Consider the following 26,778-nt stretch of genomic DNA (forward strand, 5'->3'; position numbering starts at 1 on the left):
TTTCTGCAATCTCACAACAATAACATGCTTCCGCCCGACCTCGTGTCTGCTTTTTCCAGCTGAGAAACACCTTGTCAAGGTTTCACCCTTCCATATCTCATTTGTCTCATTACCCCTGAATCAAGACGCGATGCCAATATCAGGGGGGGCTGGCGGTGCCGACATCTCCTCGATCAGCAGTTGTCGTGTCTCGCAATGAGACAACTAAAGCTGTGTCAGACAACGCAAGTGGACTGTTTCCTCCGCGAACAGACCGTCCTCCGCGTGACACTCTGTCTGCAACCAAATGTCAGTAGCGCTGCCTTATTGGCATATGGTATAATATGCAGCCGCCCCAGCAGAGGCACATGTCGATTCGTTTTGGCAAACCAGACTCTGACAGAAAACTTGACAGTTACTACCCACAATGTCAGGCCGGCTCTCTTCCCATGCGAGCGGCACAGACGGCGATGGTCTCATGCCGATCGCCGTTGTGGGAATGTCCTGCCGCCTCTCAGGTATTGCCACGAGCCCGGAAGGCCTTTGGCAGATGCTGGCAAGGGGCTTAACGGGATGGTCAAGCAACGGGAGCAGCCGCTTCCAAATGAATTCCTTCTGGCACCCGCAGTCTGACTTGAACGCTTCGGTGAGTCGAGCTCTGCCATGAAAGCTGCCGCCGCCCCCTTTCCACTAACAGGCTATAGTTCAACGCAAGAGGCTTCCACTTGATCAAGCAGGATCCCGCATTGTTTGATAATTTGTTCTTTGGGGTCACCAACATTGAGGCCAGGGCCATCGATCCTCAGCAACGAATGCTGCTTGAAGTAGCATACGAAGCGTTCGAGACGGCGGGAATCACGATGCAGAATGTCAAAGGCTCAGATACAGGGGTATATTGCGCGGTTTCACATCACGACTATGACAAGATCCTAGGCAGGGATCCCGAGTTATCCCCAGGGTGAGATTCTTGACGTGAGGGTTTTTTTCATCAGATGTTGACATTGGACAAGATACCGATTTACCGGAACTGGACCTGCGCTCGTTTCCAACCGCATTTCCTACGTGCTTGATTTGCACGGGCCAAGTATCACTCTTGATACAGCATGTTCCGGTGGACTGGTTGCGGTTCATGAAGCCTGTAAAGCCATCCGGGCGGGAGACGTGGCGCAAGCACTAGTCGGTGGCACGAACTTGATTCTCGATCCAGACCAGGTCAATATCATATCTTCAATGGAGTAAGTGCTCCTGAGCTCAAAGAAGAGGGACGACGATTTAATTGTGCGACAGCTTCCTCTCTCCCCACGGCCGCTGCTACGCGTTCGATTCCCGTGCCGATGGTTTTGGAAGGGGTGAAGGCGTGGCTGCTGTCGTGCTGAAGCGCTTAGACATGGCCCTTGGTGACGGCGACCCGATTCGGGCTGTCATTCGTGGTAGCAACGTTTGCTCGGATGGTCGCACGCCTGGAGTCACAATGCCATCTTCCGACATCCAGAGGAGAATGATTCAGAGAGCCTACCAACAGGCAGGCCTAGACCCGAGGGATACCACCTATGTGGAAGCACATGGTTCGTTTCTGGTTGCCATGCCTTGATGCAGAAATGACTGACTCGGCGAGCAGGAACTGGAACCAAGGCCGGAGACAAGGCCGAAGCGACTGCTCTCCATGAGACCTTTTGCAAGGCAAGGCAAGAGGGAAATAGACTGTTTGTCGGAAGCGTCAAGGGTAATGTGGGCCATACAGAGAGTGTGGCCGGATTGGCCGGTCTGATCAAGACGGTTTTGATGCTCGAGAAAAAGATGATACCCCCCAATGCCACGTTCATGAAACCAAACAGCGACATTCCATTGGAAAGCTGGGGCATGGAAGTGCGTCTTCAGACTCTCACAGAAGCCCCTTTACTATCCTGTCAAGCTGGGACTGATGCATTGTGTGCAGGTGCCTAAAAGGATGCTCCAGTGGCCGGACAATGCCACTCGCCGCGCCTCAGTCAACAGCTTTGGGTATGGAGGTACAAACGCCCACGTTATCCTGGATGCGGCCGACGATTACCTCGACAATATGAAGCACATGTGCCCCCCAGTCGCTATTCGAGCTTGCGAGGGTAAAGTCAACGGAGACTTGGCACACGAAGTGGCAGAAGTTACGGAAACAAGTAGTCTCGCCATGACCATAATTGTTTCAAACCCAACGGAAGCAGAACCGACGACGACGCACGTCCATGGCCATTCGACTCTACAACACAGGAGGAGCCTGAAAGCTTCACCCACCAACGCCATGACGCGACCACGCCTCTTTCCCTTGTCGCACGATCAGGAAGGGGGCGTGGCGAAATTAGCGGCCAATTTCAAGCGCTTTATTTTGGACAAGCTGCCTGATACGAATGAATCTCTGGATAGTCTTGCCTTCACTCTATCGGATCGGCGGTCTGTCCACAGGTTTCGTTGGTGTGTAGCCGCATCCAGTCGTGACGAACTTGTGGATGGACTTGAACACATAGTCGAGGGCACGGATCGGGCCCTACAACAAGCTGAAGAGCGAAAAATATGCTTTGCTTTTACAGGTATAGTCGTGATGAGGATATGCAAACTTTTGCACACAAGAGTCTAACACCACGTAGGTCAGGGTGCTCAATGGGCAGGCATGGGCCGCGAATTGCTGGCCGCATACCCTGTATTTGCCAAGTCCATGGAGCGCTCAGAAAAGTATCTCACCCACCTCGGTGCTGACTGGCGGCTTCTCGCCGAGCTGGATAAACCATGGGAAACGTCTCGAATCAACGAAGCCGCCCTGTCACAGCCTTGCTGCACCGCCATCCAGATTGGACTCGTCGACTTGCTCGAGACGTGGGGAATTCGACCAGCCTTGGTGTGCGGACACTCGAGCGGAGAAATTGCGGCGGCATATGCAGCTGGCATCATGACAGCACAGGATTGTCTGAAAGTCGCCTATTTTCGTGGCCATCTGGTGAAGCGGCTGAAGGAGAAGAAACCCGAGCTTTCCGGCGGCATGCTTGCTGTTGGACTGTCGGTAGGCGAGGCGCAAAAATATCTTGACAATGACGCCACTTGCGAAAAGGTCGTCGTGGCGTGCGTCAACAGTCCTGCCAGTATCACCTTGTCCGGAGATGAAGCAGTGTTGAGCAGCATTCAAGAGACGCTCGCCGCCAGAGGCGTTTTCAACCGCAAGCTGGCGGTTGACGTGGCCTACCATTCGCACCATATGAACATGATTCTGGAAGAATACCTGCACGCCATTCAGGACATCAAACCTTTACACTGCGGGCAGCATGTCCAAATGGTATCTTCTGTGACGGGCAGGGCCGTTCAAGGCGAGGAGCTGAATGCGACGTATTGGGGTAGAAACCTGACATCTCCCGTTCTCTTTGCCGATGCTCTGGCCGAGATCTTTGACACGGCGCGAAAAAACGAAAAGCGAAGCAACATGCTTGCGGTTGTCGAGGTTGGCCCTCATTCTGCACTGCAGGGTCCCATCAAACAGACCATCAAGGCGTCCAAAACAGCGGGATCCATCAGCTATCACTCGGTGCTCTCACGGAAGCAAGACGCAAGTAGGACTGCCGTGGCCTTGGCTGCAAGTCTGTTCGTCAATGGAGCAACCGTCGATTTTGGTCGAGTCAACGATCCGCATGGCGACGCCAAAAAGAACGTCTTGACCAACTTGCCAACGTACAATTGGCATCACAATACCACGCACTGGGTCGAGTCCCGCCGGAGCGCTCAATATAGACACAGAAAATTTCCCAAGCACGATCTTGTTGGAGTGCCCAGCAGCGACAGCATACCCAGCGAACCGACATGGCGCAACTACATCCGCCTCAGGGAATTGCCTTGGCTCAAGGGCCATTGCATTGGTGGCAACACCATTTTCCCAGCCGCTGGCTATGTGACCATGGTTTTGGAAGCCCTGAAGCAACAAATCCTCGGTGGCGGAAACCCCTGGAAGAAGATGCGTATCAAATTTCGCCAAGTTCATTTTGGTCGGGCGCTCCTCGTTGCCGACGATTCTGTGGGCGTAGAGACATTCGTCACCATTCGACCTTTTACGTACACGGCACGAGAATCTTCGGCTTCGTGGAACGAGTTTCGGATATTTTCCGTGTCTGTCAATGGAGAATCAACAGAGCATAGTCGGGGTCTGGTGACTGCCATCAGTCCTTTGCCCAACCAAGACCATGAGAATATGACGGATGCCGAGTCTCTTGCGTTTATTGAACAAGTTTCCGAGAAAGCTCGCATAGTACTCCCCCCGAAGCAGCTATACAAGGAGCTCAGAGACGTGGGTATTGAGTATAGCCACCCGTTCAATGGCCAAGAGCACATTCGAGCATCCGAGTCCGCATCGACCTGTCGAATCAAGATTCCAGATATCGAGGCTCTTATGCCTTTGCATTACCAGCAACCTCATTGCATCCACCCAGCAACATTGGATGTCTGTTTCCAAGCAGCCTTCTCGGCCATGAAGGTCGGAGACAATCTTCGGGGTACATTTGTCCTCGGCGGGTTTGACGACCTTGAAATCTCGAGTGAGATTCCGTCGCAGCCTGGAAAGCACATGTCCGTCGCGGCATCTCTTCGAGGCCTTGGCCACTCCAATTTCGCATCCGATTCAGTCATCTCGAGCTCCGACGACGGAAAATCAGAAGTCTTCATAAAGATCAAGGGGCTCATCCTTGCCAGGACAAGTGGACCATCTCGGCAGACTTCTTCACAGCATCTGGCTGGAGAATCCCTGTGCCATCGGCTAGAGTGGTCCCTTGACCCGACTTGCGCCGAGCCTCACAGCATCATCAAGCGTTGCCTTCTCGACCCGGACGTGTTGGTGGCTGGGAGAACGAGCATGTGTGAGCAATACTGCCAAGCTGTCGTGGCAGGGGCACTAACAGAGCTCTCTCCCGACGACGAGGCAAAGATTACTGGCCACTTTTCTCAGTGGCTCCTGTGGATGAAGTCAATAAGGGCTGGAAGCTACCAGCCACTCCAGATGGGCAACGCGCTCAACGATAAAATCAAGTCTCTTGGCATCTACGGCGAGGTCCTGGTGGACATGGCACCTCGGCTCGTAGGTATTCTTCGGGGAGACGTTGATCCCCAGGCACTCCTTCTGGAGAAGCAGCGTCTGTACCGGCTCTACACGCGCGACAACATCAAGAGGTGTCACATGCAGCTGGCCGAATATGTCAAGCTTCTTCGATTCAAAACTCCCAATCTCCGCATCCTCGAGATTGGGGCTGCAACCGCAGACGGGTCGATGCCGGTTTTGGAAGCTCTCTACAGCAACAAGGGCGTTGCAGGAGAAGCGAGGTCCGAGTCGTATACCTTGGCCTGTGCTCCGACAGCGTTCTTCCAGGACGCAGAAACGGGATGGGATAAGGCGCAAGAGTCTCTAGAGTGGAAGAGGCTTGACATGGAAATCTCACCCAAAGAACAGGGGTTTGAACTTGGCTCGTACGACCTCGTCATTGCCGCCAATGTCTTGCATGCGACTCGCGAGATCAATGTCGCGCTGGGAAACATGAGGAGCCTGCTCAAATCAAATGGCAAGCTTGCTGTGATGGAGACGACGGCCCCAAAAATTCACGACGGAGTCATATTTGGCATGCTCCCTGGATGGTGGCTTGGAGCCACGGACGGTCGGGTGCACTCACCACTTCTCGATGCATCTGGTTGGCGTGATAGGCTCGGCCATTGTGGCTTCTCCGGAATCGACTTTGAGATGCACGACTTCGACTCGGCCGAGGACCACCAGGTCAGCGTCATGGTTTCTTCAGCAACTAGCCATCCAGAGCCATGGTGTTTGGGCATGCAAGACCCGACGAGAGGCGTGTCAACACTAGAATCCGAGTTGCCAATCTCCAAATACCCAACAAACCTGACGGGCTCGGAAGGAGGCCCTCGGCAGACCATTCTTGTGATTAGTGACGGTAAAGAGAGCAGACTTGCAGACCATGTAGCCGAGCTATTGACCTCTGTCGAGTCCAGCGTCCACGCTGAGAAGACCATGTTGGCTGAGGCGCAGGTTTCGCCTGGTCAGCTGGCCGTGGTGCTGCTCGAGGCAGTCCATCCGTTCCTGGCGACATGCTCTCAAGCGGATTGGGGAAAAGTCCGGCATATCCTTTCCAACGCAGACGGTGTTTTATGGGTCAGTTGTGGCGGCGCCGTCGAAGGCACGAATCCTCTCCAGTCGCTCATCGTGGGCCTAACGCGCTGCCTGCGATCCGAAGACCAGCACAGAAAGGTCGTCACGCTGGATCTCGAGCCGAATCACGGGTCGGGGCTCGAGACCGCAGAGCAGATTCGCAGAGTCTATCATCATGTATTCGGTCCACATGGTCCGCCAGCCTCTGCCTTGCCGGAATTTGAATACGCCATCCGCAATGGAGAGATACTGATTCCTCGCTTGATGTGTAACAGTCCCGTGAATGAATATGTCCAAGACAGCGTTTCGAGCTACCACCCTCGACACGAGCAGGGAATGAAACCAGGCCGTGCCTTGAGCCTGAAGATCCACGAACCTGGGCTTCTCAACACACTCTACTGGGCCGACTCGGAGCGGCACGCGCGGAGCGTCGGAGCCGAAGAAGTCCGGGTGGATTTGCAATACGTCTCTCTCAACTTCAAAGACATCATGATCGCCATGGGACAACTAGAAGGGCACACGGCCATGCTGCTGGAAGGGAGCGGCAAGGTTGTCGAGGTTGGTGAAGCACTCCGTCATCAGTACTCTGTCGGTGACTTGGTCTTCGCCACCGATCCAGACGGTGTCGCCACGACCAGCGTCATTAACAAGTGCAACGTTCATCACATACCCAGGAAGCTGTCCATGGAAGTCGCAACCGCTATTTCTCTCGCCTATGCAACGGCTCTGTATTCGCTGAGGAATGTTGCCAATCTCCAAGAGGGAGAGTCCATTTTGATTCATTCCGGAGCAGGCGCAGTTGGCCAAGCCGCCATCTCCCTGGCTCAATATCTCAACGCTGGCGAAATATACGTCACGGTGGGGAGTGCGGACAAGAGGGCCCTCATAAGAGAACGCTTCGACATCCCAGACGACAAGATATTCTCCAGTCGCGGTCTCAGCTTCTACCATCAGATTCTTCGCAGGACAAATGGTGATGGTGTCGATGTCATTCTCAACTCGCTCAGCGGCGAGGCGTTGCAAAAAAGCTGCTCCCTGCTCGCGCCGTTTGGACGGTTTGTCGAGATTGGTAAGAAAGATGTCATCTCCAACGCGAGGCTTGAAATGGCGTCTTTGGAAAGCAACGCCACATTTACTACCGTTGATTTGACGCTGCTTGCAAAGAGGAAGCCTCTTGTTCACCAAGAGCTCTACCGCACCATCTTTGAGCTCGTTGGCCAGGACAGGATCAAAGTTTTGAGCCCTATAACGGTCAGTCCTGTCTCCGAGCTGGAGACTTCATTTAGGCTGATGCAGGCTGGAAAACACGTGGGCAAACTACTGCTCCAGTTGGACCCGGACATGGCAATTTCCGTACGTGCACATCGTCCCATCTTGATAAACGTTTTTGCTGACTTGGGCTTGCAGGTCCAACCTCCACGGCCACCGACTCCTCGGCTGAAAGGGGATTGCTCTTACCTGGTCGTGGGAGGAACCGGCGGCCTTGGTAGAGCCACCATGAAGCATTTTGCGAGTCTCGGGGCCAAGCACATTTTTACCTTGTCCCGATCTGGTTCCGACAGTCCAATTATGAGAGAACTGGTGGAAGAGATGCGTCTTGCCGGTGTTTGTGTTGTCGTGTTCAAGGGCAGCGTCACAGACACGGTCGCGATTGAGTCGATCAAGGAGCAGGCCAGAGAATTCCCCATCAGAGGTGTTGTCCAAGGAGCAATGGTGCTGCAGGTACGTGCTCAACCGTCTTTCACAACAGTGGAGATTTCTAATGGGAAACAGGACTCTCGCGTGGACAATATGAGCTACGAGCAGTGGCGGGCTGCAATGGAACCGAAAGTTGTGGGAACAATGAATTTGCACCGCGTGTTCGGAGACACTCTAGACTTCTTCATCCTCCTTTCGAGCAGTGCAGGAATCATTGGCTCGTATGCTCAGGGCAACTATTCCGCTGGCAATACGTTTCAAGATTCCCTCGCTCGCCACAGGGCATCGCTCGGTCTGCCAGCTCGCTCCATCGACGTTGGCTCCGTGGAAGGGGAAGGGTACACGGCAAATAACGAAGCGGCCGCGGAATTCGTCTCCCGCCAAGGACTGCAGCCGTACAAGGTCAAGGAGTTCCTGGCCACAATCAATGAGGCGATATGGAATCCCTTTCCATCCGGGCCCTCGGCAGCGCAGCTGATTTGCGGCACGAGGAGAGCCGATCCAAGTTCCCAAGCCAAAGAAGCAGCTCTGCAACGTCCAGATCCCAAATTCTCCCACATATGGACGAAGCCCCATCGCCAGGCATCTGCCAAGGCTGACTCGAGCCATTTCAATATTCAAGCCATGTTTGAATCAGCAAAAACGGCGGATGAAGCCGAAAAGGCGATGCAGATAGCAATCAAGCAGAAGCTTGCTCATCTGCTTGGCCTGCCAGAAAAGGACGTCAGCACGAATCGCTCCGTTGTGAGCTATGGAGTGGACTCTCTTATTGCGGTGGAGCTTCGCAACTGGATCTTGTCACAGTTGGAATCTCACGTCCAGATATTCGAGTTGATGAGTCCGATGAGTTTCGCCGAGCTGGCCAACACGGTTGCCAGAAGATCTCGGCTTGTGGCGACGGGACTTTTCGGCCATGTCAAAGTCTAGCGATTGCCAACGACTTGATTCAACTAGCTAGTCGCTAGGCTGTTTCCTATCAAGAGGGACAAGAAAAAGTAAAGGTCTATTTTATCCAAGCCATTCCGTACAATCGTGCCATGTGACACACTGCCTCTATACAGAAGATGCAAGCATTCTACCCAGCAGCTACTGGGTACCGGCAAGCAGTAACAGGAAACTACACTACTACCTACGCAGCGGCACACATTATTGTCCTTGTTCTATTCACATGCGCCAATCAATGCTCAACAGAATGATATCAGCCATTTGGCCGGCTACACGCCTCACCACCACTTGCTATCCGCCGGCACACGTCGAATAACGTTGGATCCGCAGTGCACATCGCCCATTTCAACATGGTGCGTGAACCAGTCGTCAATGTAGCGAACCGTATAACCCGCCTTGGCGTAGGCCTCGTCCGCCGCGGCGGCCAGGACATCCCGCCCGTCGATCACGGGCCCCCACGGGTTCGGCGCAATGACGTGCTTCCTGTCGACGACGACGCTGTTGATAATGCCGGGGTACAGCGCCAAAACGGGCCACGTCTCAAACTCGGACCAACTGAAGCTCTGGCGGCGCTCTATACTCGCTCCATTCCCGTCTGCCAACTTGGTAGGCGGCGTACCGGCGTCCAGCGCGTTGGCGGCCTTGACGCGTACGGCGCGACGGGACATGCGTCGCGTTTCGTTGCCGGCCTTCTTCTCATAAGTCCAGATGTCGCTCACGAAGCGGCCCCAGGGGTCCGGCTCGAGGTGGTACAGACACGGCAGGCGGATGACGTCGGCGTCGGTCAGGCCCGTCTCGCGCTTGAGAATCTCGATGTTGCCGGCGATGTGGGCGGCGCTCTTGTTCTGCACGGCAGCAAAGTCGGTGCTGTCGAGCACCTCGTCAATGGTGGTGGTGACGTGCCACTCTTCGGGGTCGGCGGGCGAGCGAGGGCGCGAGACGGCCTTTTCTTTGCCGTGGCCTGCCTGCCGCGCCTGCCGGAGGATGTCGAGGCCCGCGAGCGGATCGTCCGCCATTAGAACCCAGCCGAGCTTGTTGTCGGCGGGGAGGAACTGCAGGAACTCGTCGACGTGGCCGACGGAAAGCCACGACGTGTTGAGCTCAATGGGGGCCTGTGTCTCCTGGGCCTCGAGAAAGGCCATCATGTGCGGCTTGGTCTTTTGGGTGCCCATGACGGCTCGCCCTGCGGGATAGGCCTTGCCGCGGTGCGAGTACGGGGGTATCGTCTCGAGGTTTCCGGTAGAGTCGACGGTGTCGCCGCCCGCGAGGTGCTGGACGGCTCCGACGGTGTTGGAGCGCAAATCCTGAAACACCTTGCGCCCGGCCTCGCGGTAGTCCTGCGCCGACCGCAGCATAATGTGCAGGCTGACGGGGCCGTTGGGCCCGGGGATGCTCATGTAGCCGGGCTCGAAGAAGTCCTGCGTCCACAACTCGCCGCAGCCTTCAAAGGCGTGCATGGGGCTCTCGAGGCCCAGGGAGGAGGACATCTCGCCGAGCTCCTGGACGAAACGCTCGTGGCCCGAGTCCCTGCCTTTGGGGCCGTCGACTTGCGATGTCAGCAGCTGCTTGGCGGCCTGGCCGTGGTGCTGCGTCAGGACGGGCGCCACGCGGAGTGCCACCGAATCCCGGGCTTCGTGTCCCCCGTCTTTTACCGTGAACTCGACCGTGGCTCGGCCGTCCCACCCGCCGGGGCGGCGGACGTCGCGCGCATCAATGCCAAGCTCGAGACCTGCTTTGAGCTCTGCGGCCTTGAAGGTGTAGTTTGACGTGATGAACACCCACTGGCCACTGGTTTGCTGTTTGTGGAACAGGCGAACCTTGGAGGCGGCCAGCATGCGGGTCACGGCGACGGTTCCCGTGGCCGAGTTGCCAAGCCCGGGGATGGGTCGAGTACGCAGAGGCGCCAGGTAGGTTGCGTTGCGGAGTATGTCGTCCGAGGCGTCGTTGCAGGCCGATATCTTCCTGTCCACCTCGTTTATCTTTTGGTAATCCGGCCCCTTGAACAAGTAGTCGTAATAGAGGGCTCTTTGGCCTTCATTGAGGCTGTTGTACCACTGTTCCATGGATCCCCCGTCTCCAGGCGTGTCGGGAAGACGTGGGTCGGGGACCGGCGTCTCGGGCGGCTCTGTCGCGTTGAAGATGTCGCCCAGCCCGCTGGCACAGGAGCCCGTGATTTGGGATGAGCATCGGCGGTCCGTGTCGACGATATTGGCTAGGAAGAGGGCGCCGGCGTCGTCTGTCCACGTCTCTTTGCCGACGGTGTCGGTTTCGCCCGCGACATCGACCCTGCCGTCGCGGTTCGTGTCCGCCAAGATGGACACGGTAAAACTTGGGCCGCTGGAGGCCGTGGAGTCCTGGCCTGCCGCGGCGGCACGTTTCTTGAGCGGGCCTTGAGGAATGGCACTGGCCAGGGGCAACACGACTAGAATGAGTGAAGGGCGCATTGTGAGGAAAAGATTGCCAGTCCGCGGCCTGCCAGGAGAAGGTTGCGGCCATCTTCGTCTGATGTACTATGCGGGTTTAAATACAAAGCCCGACGTGCGCTTGATTCTCCTCCATGCCACTGACTACATCCGCAGGTTCTACGCGTCTAGCAATGACTCGTGAGCCCTTTGATTTTTTCAATACTCGGTGTCACGTTCACCTGGGCAGATGTTATAACCGTGGTTAGCCCATGACCTATAGCAACACAGCCTCCATGTATAGGTCCACGTATAGGTCCACGTATAGGTCCACGTACATATAGGGAACATTAATGACTCGTGGGCACGGAGGCGGGACTTGTGTAGCCAGAAGCATGTTGGGAACGAACAACGGATGACATTGCAGACAAGACATGCAAGGGCGGAGGGCTCTCGAGCTGGCGGCCGGTGTGCATGGTATAACGCTCAAGGACAGATTGTGAGACGTTTATTCGGTGGCGGCGTTGCATCAGCATTAACGGCCGGGCCTGTTATAGTGAGCAGTACCCTTAAGTTCAGTTTATTAATAAATAGTCTGGTAGCTATTAAACCACGAGGCCAATCTCCACCATGGCCTTTCTGGTCTGGTAGCATGACACGGATGGCAGCCGACATTAGACGCGCAAGGCAATTACGTAGTCGTGGGCTATATGACCTTCTCATATGTGAATTATAGCGGCTTGACGGCTTGACAACCTGATGCGGCCTCACCCGGCTATCCGAAGCGAGATGAAGCCCCTCTGTAAACAGGCCACACGGACAGCTTTGAAAGTTGGAATTCAGTATTATTAATTCATCGTCAATTGGAGACGTCATCTACTCGGCAGCCTGGCCCATGAAAAGAATCTTACAAAGGCCGTGTTCGTCAAGGTGGACGGCGGTGGCCTTGTCCCGAGGCAGGTCATTGCAGAGGACGTCAATGTCTCGTAAAGCGGCGTCGAGAGCAATCCCCGCCGGCCGTCGCAGTACCCGACAACGTCCTTCGTGTCTGGGTGTCCTGCCAGCCGGATTGCGCGAAATATAACAGCCGGTGAACATTGGCATCCAAGGCGCCCTCAAACAGGTCATGTAGAAACCTGCCGCTCATGGACAGCAGCGCGGCCGCCGCGTGCGCCGCCACGGGGACGTTCAAGACGGCGCCGGCCCGTGCCGTGTCGGGGCTAGCGCGGCGCTACACCACCACCGCCAACCACGCTGACGGCCGCGCGGCCACTTTGCTCGCGGCTCTGGCCATGTTCTACTACCTGGTTTTGCTGCTGTGAGTCGACGCCGCCGGGGCACGGGCACGCCTGCTTCCGAGGCTTTGGGGCAGAGTGCAAAACAAGGCGTCACAGTGACTTGCAGGAACGTTGTGCGCAGGGTCAAGTGGGAAGTGCACGGCAGTGCTTGTAACTGTTGAATATATATGCGAGTATGCCTCGAGTGTTATAGATAGATGTCTGCGCAAACGTAGCAAACCACCAGACCCTTCACATCGGACCCGGCCAGCCCCACGATACATCGGACCCAGCAGCCCACAACTATGTATATACTTCATCGGATCCCAATTCCCACCTCCGAGTCCCCGACGCCAAATGTCGACCTGGACAAGAACATTGACCTGTAATGTATCTCCTCTAGAGGCCCTTCGGGGACCCTGCAGCCGGCCTGTTACACCAGACTCACGGCAGCCGTAGCCACAGCCTCCGCAGCTCCTCAAACATGGGCGTCCCCAGCCCCGTGACCGGATCCCACCCCCGCACGGCAGAGAACCCCGACGAGCCGCAGTTCGGATTCGACCCGCGCGTCACGTCCGTCAGGGCCGCGGGGTTCTTGTACAGCGCGGGGTTGATGAACCCGACCGTGGTCTTGCCCGCCCGCGCCCTCTCCTGGTTCACCAGCGTGATGACGGCGCTCCACAGCGGCGCGGCGAGACTCGTCCCGAACACGTGCTGGTCGGTGCCGTTGGTGAAGGCGCGGAAATTGGCCCCGTTGGCCGCGATATCGGGGATCCCGCGGCCCGCCCGGTTGTACACGCCGCCGCCGGCGCCAATGTTGGACGCGTCCGCGTCGGCCACGTAGGAGCGGAGGCCCGGGTCGTGGCGCGCCAGGTACGACCGCACGGCGGCCCGCTGGTACTCGGGCACGGGGAAGTAGTTGGAGAAGCCGCCCCCGCTGGCGAAGAGCTCGGCGCCGGGGAGGGGCGTCTGGAGCGCGGCCTCGGGGTCGCGCACCGTGGTGTTGGGGTTGAGCTGCGTGGCCCCGACGGCGGTGAGGTACGGGCACGACACGGGGTTGCCCGGGTTGTAGACGGTGTTGGTCTGGCCGGAGCCGTTGAGGCAGGCGTTCGCGCCGGGGCCGATGCCCACGCCGTAGTCGCCCGACGAGACGAGGACCGTGGTGCCCTGCAGCCCGAGCTTGAGGAACTCGTTGCACTGGCGCTGCATGTACTTTTTGGGCACGTCGAGCTCGCTCTCGCCGTAGGATATGGAGATGACGGGCGCCGCCTTGTAGGCTCCGCACATCTCGGCCTGCTTGTAGCCTCCCGGGTGGGAGTCGGGGTAGCTCGGGTCGATGCCGGGGCTGTCGCCGGTAATGTTGAAGTCCGTCTTGTGGCAGTAGGACCCGTCCAGGGCGTCGAGAAACGTGTTTAGGAACCCAGAGGTGTTGCTCTGGGTCGAGTAGTAAATGTCGTCCACTTGGTACAGCAGCATGGACTGCGGCCAGATGAGTGACTGCACAATGTCAATGTCAATGTCTGATTCGCCCGTGTTCTGCGGTGACTGGGGTGGCACCGGAGCCTGGGCACCGTCTACAGAGTGTAGAGTGGGGTGAGTTCCGTTGGGGATATATGGCGTGTACTTGTGCAAGTACGAGTTGATGTCCTCTTGCGAGTACGTGTCTCCAATCTCATACACGGCCGGCTCCAGTCCCGGAACCGGGGTGTTGGCGAGCGGGATCTGATACAGGGCACGATAGCACGCTGCCGTAAAGTTTCGCGCGCAATCCTTGAGTTCCGGCGGCAAGTTTGAGGGCGGGGGGGTCTTGCAGGAAGGCTTCTTGCGAGAAACCTTTTTTGGCTCCCAGTTCTTCCTGTTCTGTGCGGTGATTCGTTTCGCAGGCGATCTGGCCTTGGCCGAACGCCTCACCATGAGGGGGGACAACTTTACCCCGGGGATAATATAGTCAATGTGCTGGGAGAGATGCTTCGGGACGCGGTACTCGTCGCAGCCAATCTTGATTGCGCCGTCGTGTTCATGCTCATGGTATTGAGTTTGAAACAGCTCCTCGGCCTTGGACACGGGGACGTCCAGCGCCAGCCAGCCCTTGTTGGTGTATTGGCGAATTTGCGTCTTGCTGATGCCCATGTCGACAAGCCAAGAGTGAACGGCAGTCAACGTCTCGTCTGACGGGGCAAACAAGGCATGGACCTCATCTTGGGCCAGGTGCTTGCCAAAGTGCTCCGAGTCCGGGTCAGACACATTCATGAGCTTGCCATAGGCCTCGTGGAGATTGGACTGCGCCAAGCCAATCCGCAGCGGTATGACTGCGTCCGGATGGACGCGATTTCCACGTTTCCATAGGTGGTTTTGGCGAGTGCTTGTCGGGTTCCGCGCCTCGTGAAGAACATGATTGTTTGATGGCAGAGCCCACGCCGATGCAGAGGCGAGAGCCACAACGGCGGCTATTGAGAGCTTCACCATGACGTCGACTCAAACTCTGCCGTGCAGGAACCGAGACGGCAAGCTCAATTGCTTCAATTGGCCTGCAGGAAGTCGTGTCAAGACTTTGTTCGCCATCGTATATATATGTGTCTGTGTCTCTGTGTTCGTGTGTGTGTGTGTATACGGCGCTCCCGGCTCAGCTGTCCACGTCAACGGGGCCCGTCGATGACATCCATGAACCACTTCACCCCGTAGATAAGCCCCATCATCCATCGTCACGTCTTGTCCATGCCGAACATCCGGACATCTACCCAGGGCAAACAAGCACCCGCGTCAGTTGAAAGTTCCCACAAACCAGCCAGCCTTGTTACAACGGGCAGGTGCCTGTAGCTCCAGCCGCGATTTCTTTCGACCTGCCGCTTCGGTCCAAGGCCCCGACCGCGACCGGCACGGCATCCCCGGCGGCTCGGCAATCCTTGCCGACAGATGCGTCGCTATCGAATTTGCAATGGAGCATGGTTGTGATGGATGGTTAGTCTGCAGTTGAGATTGCGGGGTTGGAGATGTGGACTGGAGGGGTGAAGTGATGGACGCCACCAGGCACTCCCGCCAATCGATGACCAATCAAAAACATCAATTGATTGACAGCTGTCAATACCGGCGACTTGACACCTTCAGCCACCAAGACCGGCATCCGAGGTGCAACACTGCGCATTCATTCAGACCACATCAGGAACAGTTCATTATAAAATCATAATCAAATTATATGACCCTCAGCCGACACAGATTATATCCGTGCAAAACATACACATGCCCAGATCTATATTCAATGCAATTACCATCGTACTCAACCCACCAATTCATCATTTCATGCCATTTTTTTATAACCTTGACTATCCATCAACGATGACCGGATGACGGACCCCGCGATGGTTTGTGCGACAGACCGCCCACGCTGTACGGCCCGGTTGGGTGTAATCCCTCCTCCTCTTCTGGGACAGTAGGCTCGTGGCTACGGCTGACGCTGTAGAAGCGTTGCGGTATGCCCGTCTGGGCTTCTTCGTCAAACGGCCCTGCCCGAGGGCTGTGCGCCGAATATCCTCCATGCGTCTCCGTTGGACTCAGAGTCTGCAGGCCTTCGCCGGCTTTTCGCCGTCCGCGCTGGCTCTCCTTCTTGAGTAGTTCATTGCGAACCGACTCAATGTCCCTCGACCGTCGGGGGTCTTCAGACGGCGATCGCTGCGACCGGTCGTCACGGAACTCACCCCAGTTACCCGACGTCTCCACCGCCAATGACCGCGCGTTGAGTTCCGCCGCCGCGTGTTCTTCAGCAGAGCGGTGTTCGGCGTCTGTCTGGCCAGTTTGGACGGGGACCATGCGCCCAGCGTCCTTGTCCTTGGCGACGGCATCACGGCTCTTGGACGCCCACTCATCCGTCACTGCGACCGAATAAGTCGGGTTAGTAGGCCCGCCCAGAGCCTCGGCACCGCCTCCCGGTCCATAGATGGGAACCTTCTTGAGTGCGAGAGCCAAGGCGCACATGAACTTGGAGCGACGGGTGGCGCGGACAACACCATTGTGCCAGTTTGACTTGTGCTGGATGGAGATTTCCAGTGTGAGCTTGTCGAGCTCGCCCACTCCGCCCACGCCAATGGTGAAATCGGGCTTAAAGTCACGAGAGTTGTCGGGGTGTCTGACAAACTTTTCCATTTCGGCACGGAGCAGTTCAATGTCTTCAAAGGACGTGTCATACGACACGTCAACCTGGAAGGATTCCGTCATGGCCTTGCTGCGTGAAACATTATCGATCCAAAGATTATTCAGCACAATGTTTGGTACCTTTTTGATCCTTTGTTAGTTACACCAACACCAAAAAAAAAAAAGGAGAGAATATTCTGTGGCGACCTACCTGCGTAGACTGGTTCTGCGCAGTCTTGGTGAAGACGGTGTACAACAGGGAGATCCTCTCAACCAGCATCTGTGTGCCACCAACTTCGACACGGTCGCCCACGTCGTAAGGATGCTTGACAAAAAGAAAAATGCACGAACCCAGGAATTCCTGAGTGGTCACAGCAAAGACAAAGGACAATGAGAGGAGCGCAGTTCCAGCCGTGGCAAGGTTGGTGACAACACTGCTCTGGAAAAAGACGACTTTCAATACTGTTAGCAAAAGGAACTTGAGTCTCTCCAAATGGGACAAAAAAAATAACAAAGAAAGAAAAAGAGCAAGTGACTTACGAAAAATGAGAATGGTAATCAACAGAACCACAAACATCAGGACCTTATCAAAGACTCTGAGGGCCTGCCCAATATCCTTCATACCTTCACCAATAGCCTTGCGCTCCGTGCCCATCTCAACCGTCTTGCGAACCATCTCATCGAGACTGATATCCCCGTTCGAGTCTGAATCTATCATATTGAAGGCCTCTTCCGCGTCTTGCTTGTACGCAGGGCCGAGAACCTCCTCGAAATCTTCCAGGTAAAGGGCATCCTTGCCCTCGAGGACAAAGGACATCCAGATACGCCTGCCCAGGGCTTCGGACGGAAGCTTCTTTTCCAGAGCTTCAAGAACAATCGAGTGGGCCGAGTTGGGGTTGAACACTTGCTTTCCGGTAATCTCCTTGGCAACATGGCCCACCACAGAAGTGACCTTGTCTCCAAACCGGCCAACGTCGCCGATAATCTTCATAGGTGTAGCAGCGCCGTTGCCCCCCATCATTTTGCCCTTTTTTCCACGCAGCATCATCTCGATACTGTCGTTGATGATGTAGTCCTCCTCGGCAAACTCTTCGCAATACATGGGGAAGAGGGTCCGCGAGGCATCGTAGAGGAGCCCGAGGAGGTGGATTTCACGCTTGGAGGCCTTGATTCGGTTGGCAAAGGAACGCTGGTGATAGGAAACACCGATGAGCTGAACGAGAGCCTTTTCAACCAAAAACACGACCAATGACACAAACAAGGCACCAAGCACCCGCTCCATGTTTCTAACCCAGACGACGTTCTTGCTCAAGGCATCGTTGAAGAGTCCCTTGAAGGAGAGCCAGGCGGCCAGAGCCCAGAAGAAGAGCGACAGAGGAATACTCAGGTTCTTCAAAACCGTGGCATACTTTCGCACGCCCATGCTGACGATGCCGCAGAAAAACATAAAGACCTTGGGAAGCACCCAAGCGGCAATCTTGGCCACCCAGAGGGCACACCAAGCAATTAGAATCCAGAGAAACAGGTAGAAGAGGGTAGGGCCATCTCTGCCGCCGACAAAGGTACCGTCTCCAAAATCCGTAAAGCGAAAGATCAAGACTGGCACAGCCAAGATGAGGCCCACGGGGACAATGTAGACCATGTAGCGAGTGACGACGGAGAAACCGACAATCTTGGCGTACAGCCTGCCCAGGGCATTCACGCTGACCTCGTCAGAGCCGGCGGTGCCTCTGCGGCTCAACTTGTCGTCGCCCTGTTTTCGTCTACGCCCTGCATGCCGGTGATGCATTTCGGATTCGTTCTTCTCAAAGGTATTTTCCGGGGAGGAGTCATAGGATGTCGTGTTTCCGGTATTGGCCTTGCGGGCCCCGGTGCTAGAGGCATTGCTTCTGACCGTGGTCAGCGGGATGCCATTGTCGGTCATTTCGGTTCGCGATCTATTTCCAAGCGGGAGAAAGCCCGAGTTTCGCGATGCGAGAGATGAGTGCCTGTTGGGCATCGCAGGAAAAAGGAGAGGCCAGGCAGGCTAGACAAAAGCGCACCGCCTCCTTTTTGAAAGAGTGTCCGTTGGAGCAGTCGCCTCAGGGGTGGAACGTCCAATGTCTTGTTTCAAAGAGCAGAGATGAAACGCCGGTATTGGGTGAATGGCAGCGGAATGGTCCAAAGATGGTCTGGTTTTCTTCAGGGGACTGTTCGCCGTAGATGAATATTGATGCAAGATACGTTTCTATATGTATAGATGTAAACCGAATTCAGGAGTACGTATTCGCAACAGTCGTTATGCGCATTGGTCGGTAAAAAAGTGAGTGATGGCTGAACAGCAATGTGTGATGATACTTCTTCAGTCCTCGGCCATGCAGTCGTATTACTGAAGCCCTGCTTCTGGCCGAATTGAGGGCGTGCTGGTCAGAGCACAGAAGGGTAACACCGTTACACCTGATGGTGTGGCATCTGCGAGATGAGTGACCAGTTTGGAGGCGTTATCATGTGTCACCCGACGAGATGCTGCTCAACAAGGGACGGAATCTAGGAAACCACAATGACGCCACAAGCAAGAGTACTGAGGATAAAGTAAAGGACAGTAGGAAATGGATAGGATGAAAGAGACGGGCAAGGAAAATAAAGGATAGCAAAAGACCAGAGAAAAAAAAGGGTGGAGCGCAAAAAAATGCAGATGCTAGGGGGAGGCAAGGAAAACGGAAACACAAAACGAAGGCGCGGATGCAGATGTGGATGTGCGTGTGCGCATGTGCAATGTGGAGGTGAAACGAGACAGTCGTTCTCAAGGAGCCAAGATGCACGTACTAGGTACTCGGCGCCGGCGTAGTTTGCACGAGTACGGAGTACATGGACACATGGATATGCGGGTACACGGGGTAAACGGGTACAAGTGTTTTTTTCCCTCGACTGGTACAGAGTACCTCGGGCACCTGTCGTACTGATCTTTTGTTACCTGTGCAAACTCCAACTTTGCACCCTTTTCTTTTCTCGGCCACAGCATGCAATGATCGTCCAACTACATGCGAACGGCACCAGCTCCCGCTACCAACGAACAGACTAGCACAGCACATCACTACCAACATGGTGCTAGACATGGCACCGCCCCGTTGCTTCTTAGCAGGCCATTGTCCGTTTCGCTGCCACGGTGGGCCTCGACGTCAAGGATAATGTCAAGGATTGCCGCCACGGATCCAAGACGTGCGAGCTTCTGCGCGGCCCGCTGTCTGGTGTTTGCTGTGTCTGAGCCGTCAACGTCGACTGCAGCCAGACTGTGCTCTTTCCAATTGACCACGTCCATGCCCACCCATGGCCAGCAAGAGTGATGAAATGGGTCCCTCTAGGTCCTTGGCCCCTTCACGATGGCGAGGATGATGGAGCAGGCCAGAGCCGTCCAAGCGCCACAGGGGGGCGGCGCTGAGAGCACTCTGAGCTCCAGGTACCGCGTACGGAGTGCATGGCACATTGTGCTTGGCCAGCAACGACCCAGACAAAGTGGAGATTATCAAGGGGGTCTTCATCCAAGCCGAGTGCCATGAATTCCGTCTATGGCAGTGCTGATTGGCCTCTGGTCTGATATTCAAGGTATGCCGCAGGTGGAGGGGACAAGTTGCGAATCTGCAATGCATGAAACGCAGTGGTCAACTGGATGCACGGGAATGGTAAAATAGCACGCAAGTGGCTGACTCTGGCATCTAGGTTAGTATACCCATCATCCAACGTTGGCCGTTGGCCATCCGATGTCGTCTAAACTCTAAAGATTGCTCCGATCTGCAGATGCCGTCTCGCTGTCACACCATACCGCCTTGGCAAATAAATAGAGAAGATTTATTAAAAAAAATACACATCGCCAGTTCGTCCCAAGCCATGTCCGCCGGCAGACTGCGGCAAGTGCTTGTCCCTGAGTCCCTTGACTCAGGCACGCGGCAACTCTGAACCTGGAGCTCAACGCATGACGTGAACCCATGTCTCTACATCAACCGCAATATCAACCTGCACAAATAGCAAAGCCAAACTCCCAGAATAGCATCGCCCTCCCCGCCTCCCCTGGCATAATTCATGGCCCTCCCACCATTCCACCGGCCAACAACACGCAACATTTGAACTTTGATCTGTCCTGCATCCATCATCCATCCATTCATCCTGCCCCTGAGCCACGTTCCACACCCCGCCCCGTTTTTTCGTCGCGCCAGACACTGGAATTCCGCGCCCCCCAGGCCCAGGGGTTTCAGGCATTACCGCGCGATTCAGCGCTTCCATCCGAGTATTTTTTTTTTTTTCTTCTTCGTCTCCTCTGCCGTTGCCAGCGGCATGGACATGCCCAGCAAACAGGTCAACCGTCTTGACCACAATCAATGCCATCCAGCAGCCCTGGACAGCTGAAAAAGTCGCCCGAGAATAGGACCAAATCGTCCCATCGGGCATTGCGCTCGATCTCGGCTACCAGCACCACCACCCCCTGGCCCCTCTATCAATCGCAGATTTCCTCTCCACATGCACAAACCACCATGGACAGCCCAGACGTCACCTGTCAGTACCGCACAGAAGATGCAGAAACAGGAAGAAACAAAGAAAAATCCACACACGCTCGTCCATTGGATTCGTCCAACGCCACAGTCCGTAATAAATTGGGCTTTTTTGCCCGAATTCTCCTAGCCCATGTCGCAAGTGTTGCAGGTTTCGCTAAGTCTTCGTATCACATCGTCAATCCGAGTGGCGGCGGCCCACACTGCCCAGGTGAGAGCAATGTGGGAGAGTGACGTCGCTTAGTCCCCGCATTCCTTGCGTCAACCGCCACGATAATCATTGCCGCCTTGCCGGATGATTCAACCCAAGCGACTACTCCGTACCCGAGACGTGACATCACAGAATTGTAGTGTAGGGGTTCCCAGCCGAGACAAACCCGTCTTGCCGGGAATCATCGGCCGGACAAGCACACAGCACGCACACCAGGTGGCCAGTTGGGGGAAAAAAAAGACGTATATCAATGTTCGCTAATCGCTCATCCAATATCCAACAAGTCAAGCCAAGGGTAAATTAAACATATCGAATGGGTATCGTTCCAGGCGCCTGACATTGTTCCAGCATTCCCCATACTCCAATAATCATACAGTTGCAACCCATCAACCATCAACCAAAAACCTAACCCAGCAAACCAGCATCGACGCCAATAAATGAAAAGCATAGAGGGAAAAAAAAGCATCATAGATGTTAACCCATCTCAAGACGTCATAACTCACTGCTGGCCGGTACAAAAAGCCCGGCATAGATAGCCTCGTGCTTAGCTACTGTTGCTTCGACGTATCGAGTCTGTCGTCGCACTCGTGTGCGTCGTGTACCCCGCTATATCCTTCATTTCAACTCTTACTTTATCGGTTTCAAATGCGGCGTCACTGCCGTCATATTCCTCTTCTTCGTCCTCTTCCTCCTGGTGTTGTGCAACATCCAGCGTGTACAGCGGTTTAAGCGTCTCATTCTTTCGAAGCAAGACCCACCGCTTGAACCAAAAGGGAAGAGTCTTGGTCGTTTGATAACGCATAAAGACCCTTGAAGGCACGGCGAAGATGTAATCCAGCTCCTCCAATGTTCGTTGTTTAGTTTCGGGGACAAACAGAAATATCAACACCAAAGCCGCCATGTTGAGAAACGCGTAGAATCCAAACGCCCCAAAGACGCCCATTCGGTCGAGCATCAGAGGGAATGAAATGGAGAGAACTGCTGCCCAAAAGAGGTTGGTCGCCACCGCCCACGCCATGCCGACCTCGCGATGAGACAGAGGAAACACCTCGGCCGAGTAGGTGAAGGGAACAGGGCCTTCGCCTGGCGAGTAGAATACCGCGAACAAGTACACAAAGAGGGCCACCAGACCCATGTGCAAGCCGCCCTGTCCCGGAATCAAGTTGCATAATCCAGCAGCCAGCAACGTCCAGGCCATTTGCGGAAAGGTAAATAACAAGAGAGATCGGCGTCCAAACGTGTCAATGGTCCAAATGGCCGGAAAGGCAAATAGGAAATTGACCAAGCCGAATCCCCACGTGGCCAACAGTGATTGGAATTGGTCTGCCCCTGCAGACCTAAAAACATCAGCCGAATAAAAGGCGATAATGTTGATGCCGCACATTTGCTGTGCAATCATGACAACAAAGGACGCCAGAGTAGCTCGGCGGATCCGCGGGATCCTGAAGAGGTCGATGAATCGGTTCAAGTAATCCCCATGCCCCATGAATTCTTTTTCTACTTGAAGCTGGACGTGGATGTAATATAAATCTCGCGCTGCTTGGATGGGCGTATTTCGCAATCGCATGAGCGATCTCATGGCGTCTCTGTATCGACCTTTTTTGATATACCAACGGGGAGACTCGGGACAAAAGTAAATGAGAATGGCCAGTGGAACAGCTGGGATGAAGGCAGAGCCTAGTTGGAATCGCCATGCATCCGCGGTTACTCCTCTGACAGCCAGGTTGGCACACGTTCCCAGGAATATCCCAAAGGCCGTCCACAACTGCCAACTCATGACCAAGGCACCACGAATAGGAGCAGGCGAATTTTCGGCGGCGTAAATAGGCACTAGCAATGCACCCCATTAGCGACTCTTTGTCCTGGTATTGTTACTCTAATAATTTGCGCCGACTCACCCGTAGAAGCCTTGGTCCCCATGCCCACGCCCAGAAGCAGTCGACATCCAAACAGCTGCTGCCAGGTGTTGCAAAAGGCACTGGCAAGAACTGGCCAAAGGCAAAAGTTTGCGGCTACAAAAATGGTACCACGGCGACCAATGTAAGAGTTGATGGGATCGGAGAGCCAGCATCCGGCCAGAGCGGTCCCAATGTAGGGGGCAGCATTGACGAGTCCAACAATCAGCTTGTCATGAACGCTGGGGCTCTCGATGCCAAACACGTGTGGAAAGATGAGATTTGCACCGTTGGAGCCAGTCTGGTCCCATCCCTGGACCGCAGCCCCGATTGAGCAAGTAATGACGGTGAGATAGAGGACTTTTGGAATTCGCCACTTGTGGAGGACTTCGGCGCGGAGAGACTCAATCTCTTCCTGGCTGAGTGCTTGCGAGCCAGTGATATCTTCGTATCCGGTGGGATCCTGGGCAACAAGCGCTCCCCGTCGAATGAGGTCGCGATACTCGCCAAGGTCCTTTTCGCGGCAGAATTCGTCGACATTGCCGAGGAGAACTCGCCGAGGAATCCCTATCAATGGATTCTTGATTCTATGGAGACGTGGTTAGAAATGATTCGATATGAATGGTTTCGGGTAGTAAGCAGGCGTCGTACTTTGCTTCAATGTTGGAATTGAGGTTGATGTGAGGCACAGAGCCGGACCGCGAATGAAGTCCGGCTTCGGTCGAGGAGGCTGCATTGATTGGAATGCTAGACGTGAGTTAGCAAAAGCCGAGCCAGAGTAGCATTGTCTGTCAATTTCGGGCACGGATGGAATGGGAGGATAATGCATCATCCGAGACCACGAAGCCGGTGTGGCACATGAGAGTCTAAGACGTTGCTGCCAGGCCGCATACCTGCTGCGGTCGCACACTTCAGAGCCGAAATTGTCCTTCAACATTCAACAGCGAAATTGTAGCTCACCTTGACGCCTCCTCGACTCTGCCAACATGCTGCTCCATCATGGACAACAACTACAGCAGCAGCAGCCGCAGCCGCCGCCCGCTGTCGCAAAGCGCTGGGAGCAAAATCTGGGGAAGTTGGCCCAATAATGAATGGTTGCGGCGATGGTGGAGAACGGGGGGGGGTTGACGGTTTGACGGGCTCAACGTGGCAGTCTGGAGCGGTGCCCTAAGGTTTACTGCGTCTGTGACAGCAGTAGACTGGCCGTGTGCACATGTGTACGGAGTAGATGGGGACCGAGTCGTCGTTGGCAGTGGCAGGTGGCCGTCCATGTGCAACGCCTAGAAGCGCACGAATTCCGTGATGCAGAACGGGGTCGGTCGCTTCAAAGTTCATGAGAGAAGAGGGACGAGTTTTGCAAGAATGGAGTCTGGTCAGCAGCGACTCGGTTCAAGAGCAAACAACAGACATGGAATCAGAGGCTTGGCCCAGCCCACACCCGTCCGGCTGCAGTCCACTCAACTCAGCTGGAGTCCAGAGCTGGAGATCTCGGCTGGGGGCCGGGGACAAGAAGACGTGTCCACTCGAGTCGTTCGCGTTTCGCCAACAGCCGCCCAGCGGTATTGTATTCATGCGCAATCAGTACTGTTACTCGGCACTGCTTGAGTACGGAGTACTTGGGTAGGAGTCTCGGTGCCACCAGCGGGGACTGGCGTCGAGAGAAACTCTGGAAGCTTTCAGCAGCCCAAACGGCCAGGGCCCTGGGGATGGTGGAGATTAACCGCGCTGTACGAATTGGTGATGCTGGTCGAGTGGCACAGGACGAGACTGGTGGACTGGCGCCACAAAGCAGCGAGATGGCGCTAGGCTCCAGATGTCCTCGGCCAGGCCGGGGGGACTTAAGTGAGATGCCAGGCCGTTATAACAGAGGGTGTGATGGGCAAGGTATCAAGAGTCGGGCCCGGGGTGCGAAATGTCGACTTGAAGTCTGGGGCTGCGAGGTGATGAGACTCTGTGGGCTGTAGGCACTCTGTATTGTGGTCACTCTTAATAAAGAGAAGCCACCGCCGGGTGGCTCCTTCCCATTCATGCTCGAGTGAGCAATGCATCAATGGCATTGGGGGACGAAAAGGACCGACGGGAGCACGCATCGTGACTAACTTCAGCCGTTGGTGGCTGTTTTCTTTCTTTCAGCACAAACCCGCCGAGCAGCTCAACGGCATTTTCATGGCAGATGACGGCCGGTGCTCCATGATGCCAATTCGGCAGAGCAGCCGAAAGGACGGACGGCCGGCCATGCTCACATTACAATAGCACCATGCACAACAAGGCTGAGCCTTCTCAAACAATGGCACCCGAGACATGCAGCGCCAGCAACTTTGGCCCAGAAATATCGGTCGTGGACCTGACAGGCGCGTTTCACCTCGAGACAAGAAGCGATCAGCAAGGCTGCTTTGCCCGATCTTTTCCATCAACCTATTGTGTCTCCCATGACAATAGCCTTACCCCAGAGGATCGACGGCCACAGCAGAAGACCTTGGTCGTTTGGGTGGTCTGCTGGCCCCCGCTTGGAACCGGGACTATCGCAGGCGCTAAACACGGTGACATTTCTCATTAGAACGTGGTCCAGAGACATTTGGCTTCTCCTAGCCGGGGAACGAACCATGGGGCCCATCGGGATGGGTTCGACCGACTTGTTCAAACAATGACCTGCGGTGACCTACTGCTCTGCCCTTGGCGATTCTCCTCGCCCCCCCTCGAATCAATCTCACCCACCGACGCTGCCGCGCCTTTTGGCATGAGAGGCAGCAAAGCCGGCGGGAAGGGCAATGCGGTTGGCGTATACCAGGCAAGCCGTTTGGTCAGTGAGGAAAAACCTACCGCCACCGAAACACCGCGTCCGGTTGCGGTCGCATCGCCAGGAAGAGCAATTGCGGGTGGTGGTGGCGGTTGTGGTGGCAGCATGCAGGGCCAGCCATGGCATCTCCCGTCTCCAGATGCACCATGATGGTTCTTTTTAAATGAGCCACACCAAAAGTATGTACAGTGGGAGGCAGAAAGTGTTTAACAAGGCCAGGTTTCTGGCTATCACGCCGTGTACATAGGGTACTAAACTGTCAATAGTGTGTGTATATTAGTGTATACTTGTTGGTGGGCAAACACATTCTGCCAGACTGTGCATACAAATCTGCAGCCAGGCGGGGCAGCCCCCAGCCGGCACGGGGTCCAACAAAAAAGCTTACTGCCTGCTCCATACTCCGTACTGCGCGTCCAATCCCGCCATTCGAGCTCATGTTCGTCGAGTCTCATTCAATGCCCCGGCCTCCTGCAACTCTCAAAAGCCAAGACGTCGGTAGCAGGCTAGCTGCCATGTGTCCCGGTGTGCTCGTGCATGATTACGCTCACTGCACACTACGCAGAAACCACCCTCAACTCACAGCGTCCCCGACAGTCGTTGCGCACAAGCACGTAGTCCCCAAGCAGCCATGTATAAGTAGTTGCTATAATCAGACCGACGCCCGTGCATCATCGTGTCTCGGGTGTCTTATCCTCTCCGTAATCCGTCGAATAAAACAGCCCGCCATCTATGTGCCAGAAAGAAAGAAGTAAAAAAAGGCACCCACCTC

At 55.3% G+C, this 26,778-nt stretch overlaps 6 protein-coding genes across 6 annotated transcripts; 2 read left to right on the top strand and 4 right to left on the bottom strand.

Moving 5' to 3' along the window:
• Window positions 1-406: 406 nt before the first annotated feature.
• Window positions 407-8,761, top strand: mokB (Lovastatin diketide synthase mokB; the record flags this gene model as incomplete). The annotated part of the gene is made up of 9 exons (XM_066130504.1): window positions 407-625; window positions 684-937; window positions 990-1,214; window positions 1,267-1,544; window positions 1,598-1,845; window positions 1,916-2,540; window positions 2,598-7,489; window positions 7,544-7,858; window positions 7,910-8,761. 9 exons carry the CDS (start codon window positions 407-409, stop codon window positions 8,759-8,761), a joined length of 7,908 nt encoding a protein of 2,635 aa, XP_065986358.1.
• A 296-nt stretch (window positions 8,762-9,057) lies between these two features.
• PADI1_0 (Protein-arginine deiminase type-1) lies at window positions 9,058-11,223 on the bottom strand (the record flags this gene model as incomplete). Its single annotated transcript, XM_014684322.1, has 1 exon — window positions 9,058-11,223. One exon carries the CDS (start codon window positions 11,221-11,223, stop codon window positions 9,058-9,060), a length of 2,166 nt encoding a protein of 721 aa, XP_014539808.1.
• Window positions 11,224-12,326: 1,103 nt separating this feature from the next.
• G6M90_00g051220 (uncharacterized protein) lies at window positions 12,327-12,503 on the top strand (the record flags this gene model as incomplete). Its single annotated transcript, XM_066130505.1, has 1 exon — window positions 12,327-12,503. The coding sequence occupies one exon, from the start codon at window positions 12,327-12,329 to the stop codon at window positions 12,501-12,503; it is 177 nt and encodes a 58-aa protein (XP_065986166.1).
• A 399-nt stretch (window positions 12,504-12,902) lies between these two features.
• aorO (Aorsin) lies at window positions 12,903-14,924 on the bottom strand (the record flags this gene model as incomplete). Its single annotated transcript, XM_014684323.1, has 1 exon — window positions 12,903-14,924. The coding sequence occupies one exon, from the start codon at window positions 14,922-14,924 to the stop codon at window positions 12,903-12,905; it is 2,022 nt and encodes a 673-aa protein (XP_014539809.1).
• An 861-nt stretch (window positions 14,925-15,785) lies between these two features.
• Window positions 15,786-18,507, bottom strand: msy2 (Mechanosensitive ion channel protein Msy2; the record flags this gene model as incomplete). Its single annotated transcript, XM_014684324.1, has 3 exons — window positions 15,786-16,724; window positions 16,795-17,036; window positions 17,124-18,507. The coding sequence occupies 3 exons, from the start codon at window positions 18,505-18,507 to the stop codon at window positions 15,786-15,788; spliced, it is 2,565 nt and encodes an 854-aa protein (XP_014539810.1).
• Window positions 18,508-21,861: 3,354 nt separating this feature from the next.
• Window positions 21,862-24,210, bottom strand: PLT5_2 (Polyol transporter 5; the record flags this gene model as incomplete). The annotated part of the gene is made up of 4 exons (XM_014684325.1): window positions 21,862-23,147; window positions 23,216-23,799; window positions 23,864-23,959; window positions 24,173-24,210. The coding sequence occupies 4 exons, from the start codon at window positions 24,208-24,210 to the stop codon at window positions 21,862-21,864; spliced, it is 2,004 nt and encodes a 667-aa protein (XP_014539811.1).
• Window positions 24,211-26,778: the final 2,568 nt, after the last annotated feature.

The sequence above is a fragment of the Metarhizium brunneum genome, chromosome 2, assembly GCF_013426205.1.
Source record: "Metarhizium brunneum chromosome 2, complete sequence".
Classification (NCBI taxonomy): domain Eukaryota; kingdom Fungi; phylum Ascomycota; class Sordariomycetes; order Hypocreales; family Clavicipitaceae; genus Metarhizium; species Metarhizium brunneum.